The 17003-nt window shown below is 41.5% G+C and overlaps 3 protein-coding genes and 2 non-coding genes across 6 annotated transcripts; 2 read left to right on the top strand and 3 right to left on the bottom strand.

The window, feature by feature from the left end:
- Positions 1-705: 705 nt before the first annotated feature.
- Positions 706-776, top strand: Trnag-gcc (transfer RNA glycine (anticodon GCC)). The gene has a single exon. It is a non-coding gene; the product is annotated as a tRNA-Gly (tRNA).
- Positions 777-1001: 225 nt separating this feature from the next.
- Positions 1002-1072, bottom strand: Trnag-gcc (transfer RNA glycine (anticodon GCC)). The gene has a single exon. It is a non-coding gene; the product is annotated as a tRNA-Gly (tRNA).
- Positions 1073-2122: 1050 nt separating this feature from the next.
- On the bottom strand, positions 2123-6290 carry LOC128262590 (uncharacterized). 2 transcript variants are annotated; one of them, XM_052996931.1, is made up of 3 exons: positions 6269-6290; positions 5636-5806; positions 2123-5197 (listed from the first exon to the last, which is right to left on the bottom strand). In XM_052996931.1, the coding sequence occupies exons 2-3, from the start codon at positions 5688-5690 to the stop codon at positions 2262-2264; spliced, it is 2991 nt and encodes a 996-aa protein (XP_052852891.1). In that variant the 5' UTR covers positions 5691-5806; positions 6269-6290; the 3' UTR covers positions 2123-2261. The 2 variants fall into 2 exon arrangements, with proteins under 2 accessions (XP_052852891.1, XP_052852890.1); XM_052996930.1 differs by lacking the exon at positions 6269-6290 and having other exon boundaries at positions 5636-6165.
- Positions 6291-8154: 1864 nt separating this feature from the next.
- LOC128262620 (accessory gland protein Acp29AB) lies at positions 8155-9014 on the bottom strand. The gene has a single exon (XM_052996990.1). The coding sequence runs from the start codon at positions 8964-8966 to the stop codon at positions 8277-8279; it is 690 nt and encodes a 229-aa protein (XP_052852950.1). The 5' UTR covers positions 8967-9014; the 3' UTR covers positions 8155-8276.
- Positions 9015-9897: 883 nt separating this feature from the next.
- LOC128262593 (E3 ubiquitin-protein ligase Su(dx)) lies at positions 9898-16825 on the top strand. The gene is given in 8 exon segments (XM_052996940.1): positions 9898-10187; positions 12219-12478; positions 12552-12694; positions 12759-12972; positions 12975-13900; positions 13965-14887; positions 14950-15148; positions 15226-16825. Coding segments are annotated over 7 exon segments (2844 nt in total). The 5' UTR covers positions 9898-10187; positions 12219-12309; the 3' UTR covers positions 15496-16825.
- Positions 16826-17003: the final 178 nt, after the last annotated feature.

Raw genomic sequence — 17003 nt, 5'->3', positions numbered from 1 at the left:
AAACCCGACTTCGGGGAAAGCCAATGAACTTTGGGAGGGTTACGCAAGTGCCTGAGTTAACCATAGTAAACCATAACTATGTGAACTGTACTTCGGTTTTGGGTCTTTAATGACACGATATATATATAATGTGTGGCCCAGTGAGAGTTGGAAGGAGCGTGAGTGACAAATTACTGGGGGCCAAATCATCAACAGTTTCTAGCCGTCAAAACGCGTGCTCATCCAGTCAAGTGTGCCCAAATGTGTGTGCGTCGACATTTAAACAATTATTAGCAACTAATTAGAGTGTGGATAGCACGGAAGGGCCTGAGTGCGGTCGAAGGAGAAAGTGGATTTTACCTAGAAGTGTGCACCGAAACTGTCACTTTCTAGAGGGGTACGCGCGCCAAAAGCCAAAAATCTCTCCGGGCAGGGTCAAAAGCAGCATCTTCGTGGTTTGTTGGGTAATATCTTTGGGGATGGCATAGATGAAAGTGAAATGCAAGAACCAAAAGAAAGTTTGAAAAGAAAAACCTTCAAGCCGAAGGTTAAACTTTAAGTTTTTGTTTGGCGGCTTTTAATTTGAACTTTAAGAGATAAGGGTTATTTTTAGGCACAGCCAGTTGTAGATTGTTGAGTGAGGAAAGATTGGTATATTTCACCGAACAATCTTGGATTGATTTAGTCACGGGGGCATATATGTACATTTGGACACCCACACACCAAGCATCGGTGGTTCAGTGGTAGAATGCTCGCCTGCCACGCGGGCGGCCCGGGTTCGATTCCCGGCCGATGCAACGATTTTTTTTTATATTTTTTACTCGGTACTCAAGTGATCTTAGTAAATGATTAAAACATAAACATAAGCAGCCGAATGGTTCGAGAAAGGGATATTGTATTATAATATAAAATTCACTTAACATGAGTTTATTAGTATTTTATTTCAAATTAATTAACAAAATAAAAAAAAGTGGTATTTTTATTTAACAAGTTTACTGAATAAAAAAACAAAAAAATATCGTTGCATCGGCCGGGAATCGAACCCGGGCCGCCCGCGTGGCAGGCGAGCATTCTACCACTGAACCACCGATGCTTGGAGAGTGGGTGTCCCAACGTAAATATATGCTTCGGTGACTAAACCAATCCAAGTTTCTTTGAGATTTAAAGCATAAATATGGATTTTGTTAAAAACGGAAAAATTTGATTACTTATGAATGCAGTATGGAAACTAACTAGTTTAAGTTTTAATAAGATTTAATTTTGAATAACTTCTAAGTTTTTTTAAAAAGTCACCAAATTTGCCCTATTAAGTGATTATTATTTATATTCATTCATAAAAGTTCACAAATCTGTCGTACTAGTAACACGCTATAAACCGGTCCACAACCAAATACTATATTTACTTAGTACATTTGCACTCATTTTTATGCCACACATGCGAATTATAATAAAACTAGATCTTCACTTCACGAGCGTAAATGTCAAGTGTTTCATGTAATAACGACCATTTGGGCAGCGTACTAAAACATAAACAAGTAAGAGCTTCATGGAGACATTAAAAAAGTGAAAATCTTTTTAGTCGGAGACCAAAAACAGGGGCGGAATTAACTTGAAGAACGTAAATGTTGTTCAAATTCATTTTATAACTGCCCAGTGTACATAATAAATATTTTATAACTTCAGTGTTTCAATTTTGTTTATGAAACTTTTCTAACAGGTTTTTCCAAGAGTAGGTGTACTTAAAAAAAATTTAAGAAATTTGCCCAAACCTTTAATAACCTTGAATTCAATAATTTAAGTGTATAGTCGTAACTAATTACTTTATAGTGAATAAAAGATGAAAGAAAAATATTTAAAATGAATGAAGGAAAGACGTATTACTTGTTTTAAATTAAAAACAAATGTCCTTGGTAAAATCTTGAATTAACTTTCATCCATTATTTTAAGTACCCTTAAAGACCCAACTCCGCCCCTGAATTTTAGTGACCGCCTGGCATATATCACATTCGAAGAGCCATTTAAGAAGGTCAGTTTTTCAAGCTGGAAACCCAGAAACCGGAAGGGCAAGGTCTTATTTGGTCTAGAACAAGCCGAGAAAACTTTCCCAAAAAAAGAAAACTTATATATATTTTTGTGTTTTTTCTGTGGTTTAATGGATCTCGTTTCGGTCTCAACTAAAACTAGCATAAATAACTTAGCAACTAGACATAAGTAACATTAGGTGGCAAATGTGGAAAAATTCTCAACAATTTAACAGGTTAATCGGTTAATCGGCTAATCGGCTAATCGGTGCACTTGGAGGCGAGGGTGCACATGAGGGTTTTGGGGCAGAAGAGCAGGCTCTTGGAGCAGCTCATCTTATGGCCCTTCATCTGGCCCTGGGCATTCTTGTAGCACACGAAGTAGCTGGAAATGGAGGTTTGATCGGGGATTTTGTCGCCCTCCTTGCAGTAGTATTTCCTCTTTTTTGCGGGACCTGATGAGCCAATATTCTGATTTTGATTGCTCTGAATAATGGTGGGTCTACTGGTGGTGGTGGCCAAATTAACTTCAGGAAGATTAATTGCATACGAGTCCACAGGATCATTTTCTATATTGGAGGAGATGCCATTTCCCACCTGCTGTTGACTGTTACCATACTGCTGCAGCAGATTGGCAATACTTTGGGCCTTCAAGGCCGCCTCTTGCCTTCTCTTGGCCTCACTCAACATCTTGATGGCCTCCATCTGAAGTCTTCTATTACTATCTATGGTATAGCCATTGAAGGCAGGCATCGCATTACCACACTGGGCATAAGTGGGGGCATCGCAGATCCTGGTCTGCTTATTGAAGCCTGTATAGGGTGGACATGAGTAGGACAGGACCTTGCCATCCTTTTTGCTGCACACAAAGTAGCGAGTGCAGTCCGTTTGATTGGGCTGCCTTACGCCCGGCTGACACGTGATCACCTCCACATTTCCCAGCTCATTCAAAGCAGAGGAGGACTTGGTCATCAGTGGGAGTATGGATTTCTGAAACACATCCAGGCTGATAAAGTTGCCATTGAAGTTTACCAGCTGTCCATTGGGGGAGTTACTCCCAGGGTACTTTAAGTTCTCCGCTTTGAAAGGGTTTATATTTGGACTACTGGTATACATGCTCATCTCCATATGGCCATCCGTATCACTATAGATACTACTGCTCATCGTGGGCCTGGGCATATATGGATGACGATGATGGTGCTGCTGCTGCTGGTGCTGTTGGTGCTGCTGATGGTTATAACTCTGCTCCAGATATCCACTGCCAGATGCTAATTGCTGGCTCATGTCGCTGCTGTAGGTCAGTACGTGAGGAAGAGTGTTCCCATTCCCATTCCCATTCCCATTCCCATTCGCATTGGCATTCCCACTGCCATAGTTGGCCTTAATCATATCTTCATCCATCTCCATGCTTTCGATTTTCTGCGAATTGGGTCGTATGCTCACCCTGTCCGCATCGATTTGTCCCGGGAACATGTCCATTGGTCTGGGCATATTCATGGTGGGATAGCTTTCTGTGGGCTGATACACCCTATTGGCATTGTGCTCACCCAAATGGGGACTTGGTGTGTAATAGGTGGCCACAGTGGCGGCTGAGGGTTGCTGTTCAAAGGGTCTTGGAGTGGTTAAGGTATAATCGCTGGCAAACGGAGACTGCGAGCCATAAGTACTAGCTGTTGTAGTCACCGAAATTGGCCTACCCGTGGTCATATACTCTTGATTGGATGTCACATGCTTATCCATACTCGGATATACCCCCAAACTGTTGCCATATGTGTCCAGAACCTCCTTTTCCCCCGAGTTCGTGCTGGATAAATGCACAGGTATCACATTGTTGTGTATGATAGTAGTGCTGGGTTTATTATATCCCGATGAACTTCCTCCAGAAGAGTGCTTTTTGTTCTGCATATAGTGTGGATTTAATGGAGGTGGCATGCCATAGTACTGCTGAAAGGGATTGCCTTGGGGCGAAACAAAAACAGGCTGCAAAATGGGCTGATAATAGGCACCATTAAATCCCGGATTGGGCAGCACTTTGGGCAGGTTTTGGGCAGCTATCATCTGCTTGGACAGCTCAAGAACTGTCTTTAAAGTGTCCTCTGATATCTTGGGTTCGTGATCGCTGTACTCGTGACTTTGAACGGGATGGTGGTTGGCATAGGCATTGCCACCAGCCTGTTCCTGACTCATTCCGTATCCGGAGGGCAGGGCAAACATCACCGAACCCTCGGGACGATTCACCACAATCTGTGAGTTGGCATAACCCTGGCCAGTACTGCCATGTGTGGAGTATGGCAGACTATTGGAGAGCATTAGCTTGGTTTCTGGCTGCAGGCGATGATGACTTAAGTGCTCCTGCAGTCGACTCTTATTCAAATTGGGTTCTGGTAATTTAGGGGTAGTTTTGGGTTCTTCTGTGGTGGTAGTACTGGTAGTTATTTGAGTAGTCTGCTCCATGGGGTTCATCATTTCGTACCTATTTTTAATGTCAAAGTGTGCCAGGAAGGCATTCAACTGATCTGGACGCATTTCCGCCTGGGGTTTATCGGTTTTCTGATAAGTCTGTTGCAATCCATCAATCAATTGCGATAATCTCTGCAGATGAGCTGTCAAATTGGGATCGATGGGCGATCCTGGCTTGGCTATCTCACTAATGCCAGCCACCTGTTTGAGTTCGGTTTTTAGTTTCTCAACCTCGGTTCTGTGCTCCATACTATTGACGGCAGCCATTTCCTCGCGATTCTCGGGCTTTGGTGCTGGAGAATCCAGTTCCACCAGCTCACCATCGCCACTGGAATCGAAATTGTGACTGGAGGAGATGTCCTCCTCCGAATGTGGCCCATTCCTCACCGCCTCCTCATCCTCCTCGCTGCTCATGACGGAGTCTAGGACAATTTCCACGGTGCCATCGTCCTTGTGGCTGTTCTCACTCAACAGCAAACCCGCCTCATTCATATCGTTGACTATTAATATGTCGGAGTCCGTTCTGCCCGGCGCTTGGGTTGAGCTCATTTCGCTAGGAGTGATGCATTCCCAATCCTCGCCAGGGAGGACGCAACTGCCCAAAGTGGATTCGTAGACCAGTCCCTCGTTGCATCTCACCGGAATCCACACATGCGAACTGGATGGCAGTTCGCGGCACTTGTAGAACGCGTCGCAGCGGGTTTTGTGGGGGCGTGTCTTTTCAGGGCACGGTTTGCCTTTGATCCAGTCCAGAAAAAGGGAAACATAGGATACGGAAATGGAAAAAATACACACATTAACATGGGGTAAGTCACATCTATTTTAACAGCATTTTTTTTACTTTTATTTAATATATTAATAGATAGTATTGATTGTTTGAATTAGCACTATTTTCTGGAGTTCTTTTATAATTTGATTTTATGTAAGTCATCTATTTAATGTTAAACTTGTTTTTTTAATCACATCGATTTAAACGGCATTTCTCTGACTTTAAAAATACGCAATATTTGGTGGACTTAATGTAATAAAAGCTGATTACAATTTTCCTGCAAGCTTATTTAATGTAAATCATGTATTTAATATTATCAAAATAAAAAACTTTTATATAAAGTATATTTTTGAAACCCAGGTCCTATTAATTCAAAGTCCACACTTCACTTCCTATCGTATTTTACCTTCGGAAAAGTAAAACAAGCCCGAAATTAACGCGTAAACTAGTAACTGCCTCATCGCGTATCCTTTTCGCGTAATCCTTTTTCTCGTAATCCTTTCACCCGTAGTCCACAGTCCGCAATCAGTAGCCGTAACTTTCGATCTGCTCCGTTGGAAGCCCGCGACACGAATGACTGCAGATCCAGAGCGGACGCCACATTAAATTTTGATAATTTTCACTTTAGGCCGAGGTTCGGGGTTCTCTGAAACTCGGACAATGTGTGAAAAAGTCCGATAGCGAACAAACAACAAAGTATATGACGAATTTTCTTGGCCTCTCCGCTCTCTCAATGCTCGCATTTAAAACGTATGCTTATAATTGTTTAAACAAATAGTATTTGTGCTACTGGAAAGATCGGAGAATCAAGGAAGTTTCACTTTTTCTGCGTCGTTTGTTTGATCAAAAGTGCAATGTAAAGTTAACCGGTTATATTTAGTAATCGTTAGGAAAGTAATATATATAAGCTAATGAATTATATAAAAATGCATAAATGTTACAGCATGATCCAAGACGTTTTTATTCTTTTTCAGTTAAATTGATTTAAACAAGAAAGGAAGCGATTTTCGACAAGACTCACACTACTACAACTGATAACTCTCAAACCTTTAAAGTTAAGTCTTTTTCAAATCGAATGTCTGAGAGAAAAGTTATGGAATTAAATTGGCTGGACTTAAGTCACTTTTTTGCAACGCCTTTTTTTAAAAAATTTGAACGCAGAATCTTAGGAAATTTAACCACAAACCTTAGGAGGTATGCTTTTTAAAATCGGATTTCCGGGCGAAAAGTTATGCCATTAAAAGTGCTGGGTTCAGGTTATTATTCGACAAACATCCATATTTGGGAAAAATTGAAAGGGGTACCATCATCAAAATTTCCAAAAAAATCGACCCGAAATTACAAGCCAACATTTAAATGCAGATTTATGGGAAACTAATCCAAAAATCTTCAGAATAAAGTATTTTTCAAATCGGATATCTGTAAGAAAAGTTATGGAATTAAATTCGCTCAACGCAAAATACAAGAGTAAAATTTGAATGCAGAATCTTAGAACACTAAGCCACAAACCTTAGGAGGTATGCCTTTTTAAAATCGGATATCTGAGAGAAAAGTTCTGCAATTAAAGGAACTGGGTTTAGGTCATTTTTCGACCAACATCCATATTTGGAAAAAGTTGAAGGGGTACCATCATCAAAATTTCAAGAAAATCGACCCGAAATTACAAACCAATATTAAAGGCAGATTTATTTGAAACTAATCCAAAAACCTCCAGAATTAAGTCTTTTCCAAATCGGATAACTGTAAGAAAAGTTATGGAATTAAATGTGCTGGTTTTGGTTCACTTTTCTGCAACGCCTTTTTTTAAAAATTCAAATTTCATTAAATCGCTTAGAAAATCAACACAAAGTTCAAGACTGTAATTTGAACGCAGAATCTTAGGAAATTTAATTACAAACCTTAGGAGGTATGCCTTTTTAAAATCGGATTTCTGAGAGAAAAGTTATGCAAATTAAAGTGCTTGGCTTAGGTCATTTTTCTACAAACATCCATTTTTGTGAAAAATTGAAAGGGGTACCATCATCAAAATTGTCAAAAAATCGACCCGAAATCACAAACCAATATTTAAAGGCAGATTTATTTGAAACTAATCCAAAAACCTCCAGAATTAAGTCTTTTCCAAATCGGATAACTGTAAGAAAAGTTATGGAATTAAATGTGCTGGTTTTGGTTCATTTTTCTGCAACGCCTTTTTTTAAAAAATTCAAATTTCATTAAATCGCTTAGAAAATCAACACAAAGTTCAAGACTGTAATTTGAACGCAGAATCTTAGGAAATTTAACAACAAACCTTAGGAGGTATGCCTTTTTAAAATCGCATTTCCGAGCGAAAAGTTATGCAATTAAAAGTGCTTGGCTTAGGTCATTTTTCTACAAACATCCATTTTTGTGAAAAATTGAAAGGGGTACCATCATCAAAATTGTAAAAAATCGACCCGAAATTACAAGCCAACATTTAAATGCAGATTTATAGGAAACTAATCCAAAAATCTTCAGAATAAAGTATTTTTCAAATCGGATATCTGTAAGAAAAGTTATGGAATTAAATGTGCTGGACTATAGTCACTTTTCTGCAACGTATTTTTAAAAAATTCAAATTTCATTAAATCGCTTAGAAAATCAACACAAAGTTCAAGACTGTAATTTGAACGCAGAATCTTAGGAAATTTAACCACAAACCTTAGGAGGTATGCCTTTTTAAAATCGGATTTCTGAGAGAAAAGTTATGCAAATTAAAGTGCTTGGCTTAGGTCATTTTTCTACAAACATCCATTTTTGTGAAAAATTGAAAGGGGTACCATCATCAAAATTGTCAAAAAATCGACCCGAAATTACAAGCCAACATTTAAACGCAGATTTATAGGAAACTAATCCTGGTCATAAAACTTCCAGAGTTTATTTGTTTTTAAACCTATACAATTCTATACAATGGATTACATAATTGTGTTGCTATTAATAATGACAACCCAGTTTTTCTTTTATTTCCAACTAATATTCTTCCTCTGTCTGGCAAATAAACAGAAAACTGTAGCTACAAGGGTAATCGATCATTCCACCATTAAAAGAAATAGGCAGTTATTAGTGGTCAATTGGGTGGGACTGCCAGTGGCCCATTTTATAAAAGAAGCTGGTTTTCCGGAGGACATTGACATGTATTCACCCTCTTTAACCAAATCGTTAATTCCCAGCCAATAGTGTGTGTCCTTCTTGAGAATCGCCTGAATGTCGATCAGTTCCTTTTCGTCCTTAAATTCAGCAAGGTGCCCTCCCATCTGGCGACAAGTTTTTGAAGCACTCGACCAACTCTTCTCTGAGTACTTCTCAACGTAATAGTATTTCGAGCCGATTTGCTCGAATCCCAGATATTTAATTTTCACTTCCACTGTGGTTAATGTTTCCCGCAAGGCTGCCAGTTGGCTTTCCAATTCATCCTGTCTCTCCGTTAAGTTCTGCTGGTTAACACCCGAAGTCCTTTGCTGGTTCTCCAGTGAGGCCAGTTGACTTTCCATGGTGTACTGTCGCACCAGGACTTCGTTTGCCTTGCTCACCTCACTCACATTCCTCTGATCCTGCGACAAAGTCAAGTGATTCAACACTGGCGTCAATACTCCTAGGCAGAATCCGCCGCACTGATTGGGCGGATCCTCCAAAAGACAAACTGATTCGGTCTCCGCCAAAGCTCCATATGAACTCAATGCCAGCAGTGCCCAAAGCAACGCAATTCGGGATTTTAGCATTTTAAATACGTTCTACCTCTGAACGGGAATGTTTTAAATGTACTGAATCGGTGTTCGTCAGATATTCTCTTATATATTTTCTTACAAATTGTACCCAACTTATTTTGAGTTAAATAAATGCGATATGCTAAACATTTGATTAATACATATTCATAGACCTGCTTACTTTTATCCCAAAAAAAATTCATTAAATTCAAATAAGAACGCTAATTGTCTAGTGATGCAAACAAAAAACACATGTCACTCAATATCTTTCTCATTTTCGTGTCTATATACTAAACTCATGAAATGCTTTTAATATTATTATTATTATTTTATTTTATTAATTAATCAAAAACACAAAATAAGTGTACTTATGTTCAAATAAAATGTTTTTCTCCAGTTCAGTTTTTCTTTAGTTTTGTTCAAAGTTCGAAATCTAAAATCGATTTTGCAACGTTCTTGTCAATTATTACATTCGAACTCAGCAGTGTTTTAAATTTGAATATGCTTTTAAATTTTGACCGTTTTTTACCATTTAATGTTAAATAACAATTGCATTTCAGTAGATGGTAGGAATTTTAACAGAGGGTGTGGAACCAGGCTAGGTTAACAGTGACAAGAAAATTTCGTAAGAGACGGATACACATTAATAGTCAAACATCGATAGAGCCGATACTTTGAAAACATCGATGACATCGTCGAACTAACAGAGAAATGTTAGGCAAACGAAAAACTAACAGAAAAAGTTAGCGAAACGTCGAGCTAACAGAAAAAGTAAGCGAATCGTCGAACTAACAGAAAAATGTTAGCGAAACGTCAAGCTAACAGAAAAATGTAAGCGAAACGTCGAACTAACAGAAAAAGAGAGCGATATCGTTAGAGAGGGATACACATCGATTTTCTCTGCCAAACATCGATAGAACCGATACTTTGAAAACATCGATTACATCGATGAGATTATCGTTCGTTCCCCACCTCTACCTAATTCGCTTGTAAAAAATGCACAGCAATAACAAATAAACAATTAGCAGCGATACAAAACTTCTCGCCATTACGTGGACCTAAGCTGAGGTGGCGGCGGAAAATCGTGCAATATTTCACCCACCAGTTTGTTGGCCCAGGAACACTCAATTAAGAACCCCGAAGCACACACACACTCATGCAGCCGCGCACAGGAGACAACAAACGCACACACAGGCGCAAGTTGTAGGAGCACCCAGGAAGAAGAAGAACCAAAAGGTAAGGCGCAGGTAGAAAAGAGGAAGCGATACCCAGAAAATGCTATAAACAATAGAGAACACCTTTTTGCATTGGAATTTGCAAGCGGTAGAGCTGCGGTAACGAGTGCAAACGAGACAGAAGCCGCGACCTTTGCCTCAATTACAAACAAACACACACACACACCCATTCAGCGAAGGAGTGGGAGAGATGGCAACCTTTTTTTTTTGGCGTGCGTTACATGACCACCAATATATATATATATATACTATTAAAGCTGTGTGGGTGACTAAGCCCAGCGGTCGATAATTGAAGGAAGTTCAAGTTCCCCCTCCCTGCAACTGCATTCTTGATTTATTGACAGCTGTTGCTGATTATTTCGCTGTGTTTTCGCTTTCCACTGCCCCACAAGATAGCTCCCCTTTGTTCTTTACAATTTGCTGATAAACACTTGAATACTGAACCCTATGATAAGCGGCAGAAAAAAGCCGGAAAGTGCGTGCTAATTGATCGGATGTGATGTGTCAATTTAAGTCCATTAAAAGCGATTCCAAGTCTGTTTCAACCTGGCGACAGAATTTGATGAGTTAACAAATAATAAACAAGCTGCACTTGTTCACGTGTTCTCGCAAAATGAATGCAGCGAAACCCCAAGCAAAAGGGAAATCGCAACCAATACACAGAGGAAAACAATAGTGATTGGACCAGAACAGATATCAGTCATTTAAATAAAATTTATATTAATGTGTTGTTTATAAAGCAAACAAAATATACTAATGACCACTGACTCATTATTCACATAATATAAATAACATACAGAACTTAAATATCAATTTCATATAAAATCCTATTTTTTTCTGTGTAAACAATCAATATGCAATGCCCATTCAACAATTGAAACTGAATTTATTTACCGTTTTCTTTTTCGTGTATTTGGATGACTCACATGAGCCACATTATTATACAATCTATTGTTAGAGTCCGGGGTGTTTGCTATCAAAATTATAGATGACCAGCAATCAGCGGGGAAATTGTACACACTCGAATTATGGCGAAAATTAATAGCCCATATACAGTGCTTCCCAGAAAACTAAGTTTGTAATATCAGGTGCTTGGCATGGCTCAATATTCGGTTATCAGTAAAGTTATATGGCGGAGTTTATTTTGTTTTTGTATTTCCCCTTAATAATATTGTCATTTGTTATGCTTAGAACGAAGACATTACTCATAACATAATATTATTAAAATATTAAACCTACAACGCTTTTTTCCTTATCAGCTTCTGTAAACCTTTTTTGGTTATATTTATCTTAGCCCGCATAGTTACTCATTATTTATATCTTTGGATGTTGTTTTATTGAGTATAAAAATAAAAGGCTCGGTAATATGTAAAAGTCATTATCAGCTTCCTTAAGAAATTAACTTCCTCAATTATCTCTAAAATGCACTTTTTTACAGTGCAATCATTACGTGTCTGAACCGCACTGCACATAAGCTACAATAATAGCAAAGTAAAACCTGGAAATTTGTAGCTCATATTTTGTTCGAAGAGTTTATAACACGAAAAAAGTGAAGGCCTCTTCGCTAACAATTTTGTTGCCATACTGTCGTTTACACTATATACTACTACAGAGCTTAACAGCCTGTATCTTATCTATAGTCGCTGTCATAACGATATAGAACTGGCATTATCTCGCTTTCAAGATTAAACTCTTAAAGTTTAAACAGTCAAGAGGTAAATGCGCCTAAAGAAAACTGCATAAAGTGCTTGGTAAATCATTTTTAAAAGTAATGCTGTGGAAGAGCGAATTATACTTTATAAATAATACAGTTGACAAATACATTCTTTAACTAAAGGAATATAAAGGCTTCCTTTTATTCAGTCAAGGGTGGTAGTAACAGGTCCCCTTTTTCGACTGTATTGGGTAGTTTTGGTTATTGATAAACCATTTACGTATGTAGACTGTGTTCCGGACTTATCTTATCAGCTCCCGAACACGCAATATCCCATTCGATGCTTTCCACCACCATAATGCTTGCTTTCTCTTTCAGAACGAAACTTCCCCGTGGCGGCGAAGGTCACTCAGAGGAAGGAATAGAACGCGGAGGAGAAGGCGGAGCAGCAACAGCACTCAGCCCCTAAATGGCCGATGGAAATGGGCTGCCAGCGGGTGCAGCTTCCGGCGGCATGGAGACCGGACAGACAGTGAATGGAGCCGGGTCGGCCAGCCCCACGCCCACTTCCAGTTCGGGGGCGGCGGTGGGTGCTAGTGGGAGTGCCAATCAAGGATACCATCAATTAAGTGTGACAAGTGAGTAAACAAAAGAAGGAGCAAACAAAAGAAACATTCTGTACAATTAATTATACGCCGCAAATCGTTTCAGTCGAGGAGGCTTCGCTGCGCAACAATGGCTTCCTCAAGCCAAATCCCTATGTGGAGCTCCTGATCGACAGCAAAAGCAAGCGAAAGACGGACCTGGTCAAGAACAGCTATCTGCCCAAATGGAACGAGGAGTTCACAGTGCTGGTGAGTAATACAAGTAATATAAACTGCACGGCACACGTCTCAACCTCATTTCTTTTTCACGTAGATCACACCCAACTCCACACTGCACTTTAAGGTGCTGGATCACTCGAGTTTCCGCAAAGATGCCATGCTGGGGGAGCGGATCATCAACCTGGCGCACATCCTGCAGCATTACAATGGGCGCTGTGAGTTCCTCGAGCTGACCATCGACCTGTTCGTCACCAGCAAGTCGGACAATCGCCAAACGAAGAGCGGCGAGCTGGTGGCCATTCTCAATGGTCTAAACTGGACATGAGCAAGCTGCAAATTCAACCGGCGGCAGTCCAGCAGAATGGAAATCCACCCGTCCAGGCTGTAAATCCGTCTGTGGTTAGTGAAGCGGCCTCCGGACGCAGCTGTATGATTTACGGTGGAGTGCGAGCACGAATGCGACTTCGCTCGAGTAGCGGCAACAGCAATGGCGGTGAAAGTCGCTCGCCCCTGCCGAATGGAGGTGCAGAATCCCGGAGATCTGCGCCAGCTCCGCCAGTGTGGGAGCAGCAGCAGCAGCAGCAGTCCCAGAATCAACCGCAGCCCTTGCGGATGGTCAATGGCAGTGGGGCGGCGGTGCCGCAGACAGCGCCGTATCCCCAGCAGCCGCCAGCTCCCGCACTTGCACGTCCTCTGACCCAAGTTTACGGAGCGCTGCCAGAGAACACCCCACCAGCTGCGGTCTATCTGCCAGCGGCAGGAGGAGGAGCAGGAGTTGCGGGTCCACCCATGGAACAGCCGGGAGTTGGCTTGCCTGTGAGCCAAAGCACAGATCCGCAATTGCAGCCGCAACCGGCGGACGACGAGCCATTGCCGGCTGGCTGGGAAATCCGATTGGATCAGTATGGCCGAAGATACTATGTGGATCACAACACACGATCCACTTACTGGGAGAAACCGACGCCACTGCCTCCGGGCTGGGAGATCAGGAAAGATGGACGCGGACGAGTGTACTATGTGGATCACAACACGAGGAAGACCACCTGGCAGAGGCCGAACAGTGAGCGTTTGATGCACTTCCAGCATTGGCAGGGTCAGAGGGCCCACGTTGTGTCCCAGGGCAATCAGCGATACCTGTACTCCCAGCAGCAACAGCAGCCCACAGCGGTGACCGCGCAAGTGACGCAGGACGACGAGGATGCACTGGGACCGCTGCCAGATGGCTGGGAAAAGAAGGTAAAACCGTTTACCTAACAACGTTGATTTAATTTAATGTGTTATTTCGCTTATATTGAAACAGGTCCAGTCGGACAATCGAGTGTACTTTGTTAACCATAAGAATCGCACCACGCAGTGGGAAGATCCACGCACCCAGGGTCAGGAGGTGAGCCTGATCAACGAGGGTCCGCTGCCACCTGGCTGGGAGATCCGCTACACGGCCGCCGGCGAGCGCTTCTTCGTCGATCACAATACGCGTCGCACCACCTTCGAGGATCCTCGACCGGGCGCACCAAAGGGGGCCAAGGGCGTGTACGGAGTGCCACGCGCCTACGAGCGCAGTTTCCGCTGGAAGCTCTCGCAGTTCCGGTACTTGTGCCAGAGCAACGCTCTGCCATCGCACATTAAGATCACTGTGACGCGACAAACCTTGTTCGAGGACTCCTACCACCAGATTATGCGTCTGCCCGCCTACGAACTGCGTCGGCGTCTCTACATCATATTCCGTGGCGAGGAGGGACTGGATTACGGTGGGGTATCACGCGAGTGGTTCTTCCTGCTCTCCCACGAGGTCCTTAACCCGATGTACTGCCTGTTTGAGTACGCCAACAAGAACAACTACAGCCTTCAGATAAATCCCGCCTCGTATGTGAATCCCGATCACCTGCAGTACTTCAAGTTCATCGGTCGCTTCATCGCGATGGCCCTGTATCACGGAAGGTTTATCTACAGTGGATTCACAATGCCTTTCTACAAGCGCATGCTGAACAAGAAGCTGACCATCAAGGACATCGAGACCATCGATCCGGAGTTCTACAACTCGCTTATCTGGGTAAAGGATAATAACATCGATGAGTGCGGCTTGGAGCTGTGGTTCAGCGTGGACTTTGAAGTACTCGGCCAGATTATCCATCACGAGTTGAAGGAGAATGGAGAAAAGGAGCGGGTGACCGAGGAGAACAAGGAGGAGTACATCACGCTAATGACCGAGTGGCGAATGACGCGGTTAGTTTTTACTTAGCAGTAACTGAATACTTTATTTAATTTTCCACTTAACCTATCCACAGCGGCATTGAGCAGCAGACAAAGACGTTCCTGGAAGGCTTCAACGAGGTGGTGCCGCTGGAGTGGCTCAAGTACTTTGATGAGCGCGAGCTGGAGCTGATCCTGTGCGGCATGCAGGACGTGGACGTGGAGGACTGGCAGCGCAACACTATCTACAGGCACTACAACCGCAACTCCAAGCAGGTCGTCTGGTTCTGGCAGGTGCGTTGGCCTCGTTGCCCTTCTAAACAAACTTTGTGCCCTTGAGCCGCCATTAATCCGGGTAATTACTTCCGCAGTTTGTTCGCGAGACGGATAACGAGAAGCGCGCTCGTCTACTGCAGTTTGTGACGGGCACGTGTCGTGTGCCGGTTGGCGGATTCGCCGAGCTGATGGGCTCCAATGGGCCACAGCGCTTCTGCATCGAGAAGGTGGGCAAGGAGACGTGGCTGCCGCGCTCGCACACCTGCTTCAATCGATTGGACCTGCCGCCGTACAAGAGCTACGATCAGCTGGTGGAGAAGCTGACCTTTGCCATCGAGGAGACTGAGGGCTTCTGCCAGGAATGAGTGGCAGTCGATTTGTGGTCGGTTTGTTGATTAATGTTTAATTCCAGTTGAGCGCCTGCGTTACCGTCCTTCCCCCCCTGTCAATCCCCCTACCTATGCCCCAATTTCCTCAAATCCCCTTCCCCCTTCGACGACCACGTTGCGTTAAATAGTTACTGTTATTATTATTACATACGTATGTACTACTACTGTATACTGTAAACACAAAACACACACTTTTGTCTGACTATTCCTATGTTCGCTACAACTAGGCCTTGATTAAGTTTAGTTACCATATCAAATGAAAGTGTCTAAAGTGCAAAAGAATGAATTTATGTATTGAGAGCCTATTTAAAGTAATTTATAATTTGATTATATATTTTACAATTCCCTTTTGTAAATTTAATACATATGTTTTTTGAGTAAGACTTTCCTGTTCATTACTTTTTATCTTATCTTTAAATGTAATTGTTGAGATATTTTTTCAATTAATGTTTTGTTTGTAGATTGAACGGCAATACACTAAACCACCTTCAAGTTCAGCTTAACTTTGTTAAATTTTTAAATAATACTTAATGCACTTTTGGTATCCCGATTTGTTCAAGGAATAGTTGTATACAAACAGTTTTGTAGCGTCCCTCCGTTTTAGCTCACAAAAAGCTGCTCAGCAATCGCAACCAAATGTTACGTTTTTGCCATAAGATTGCACTCCTCTGATTGCTTCTAGTTCAATTGTACAACGAGCCACGGCTTGCATGTTTTTAGCCACTTTATTGGTGAATTTATATTTACACTTATATTTATATTTATACGTCCCACTTGTAAATAGTTTACTCAACCAAATTCAAATTCGAATTGTTGAGTTTGGTTTACTGGCAAACTGTTTTTAACTGTTCAATTGTTTATCACGTATCACGTTTACACAAGAAATCTAAATAGAAACTATATTTTAAATATGTATATCCACACTAACGAACACACCACACACACAGGAGATATCGTGAGAACTTGAAACACCGCAAAGCAAAAGCAAACAAAATACGTTAGGATTTTAACAGACAAACAAGAGAATACACTTAAACCAATAATAAATTCAAATAGCAATAATTGTTGTTAACAAAACTAAAGGGTAGCAAAAAAGAGATCAACGGCAGCGATACATATATATTAATTGTGCTACATAAACTGTGCAGACTAAGACAAATCGGAGAATAAGGAGGAAGACGACGTATATAGGGTTGATTGTGTACGATTACATATTAAATATATATTATATATTAAATAGATTTTATTTAGTTTAATGCAATGTGTACTGTATTATATAAAATAAATGCAAAATTATTTAGTGATACACAGCCGTGTAATTATTCATGCGCACAATACTTGAGGGCAATTTTGGCTGTGTCCACATTGCGGTTAGTTTTCGCTTAGTCAGCTGCCAATTCGTTGATGCGGCAATAAAATTTAATTATTTTAAGCGCATTTTGGGCCAGCGCTTGCATTTTAATGCCCCGCAATTAAAATGTATA

This window comes from Drosophila gunungcola, unplaced genomic scaffold, assembly GCF_025200985.1.
Source record: "Drosophila gunungcola strain Sukarami unplaced genomic scaffold, Dgunungcola_SK_2 000001F, whole genome shotgun sequence".
Classification (NCBI taxonomy): domain Eukaryota; kingdom Metazoa; phylum Arthropoda; class Insecta; order Diptera; family Drosophilidae; genus Drosophila; species Drosophila gunungcola.
This window is presented reverse-complemented; position numbering and strand designations above follow the sequence as displayed.

Bases quoted from the DNA above. Each gene is read 5' to 3' on its own strand.
- LOC128262590 (XM_052996931.1), bottom strand. From the start codon at position 5,690: ATGAGGCAGTTACTAGTTTACGCGTTAATTTCGGGCTTGTTTTACTTT. The intron at 5,198-5,635 runs GTAAAATACGAT...ACTGGATCAAAG, and splicing joins CTTGTTTTACTTTTCCGAAG to GCAAACCGTGCCCTGAAAAG.
- LOC128262620 (XM_052996990.1), bottom strand. From the start codon at position 8,966: ATGCTAAAATCCCGAATTGCGTTGCTTTGGGCACTGCTGGCATTGAGT.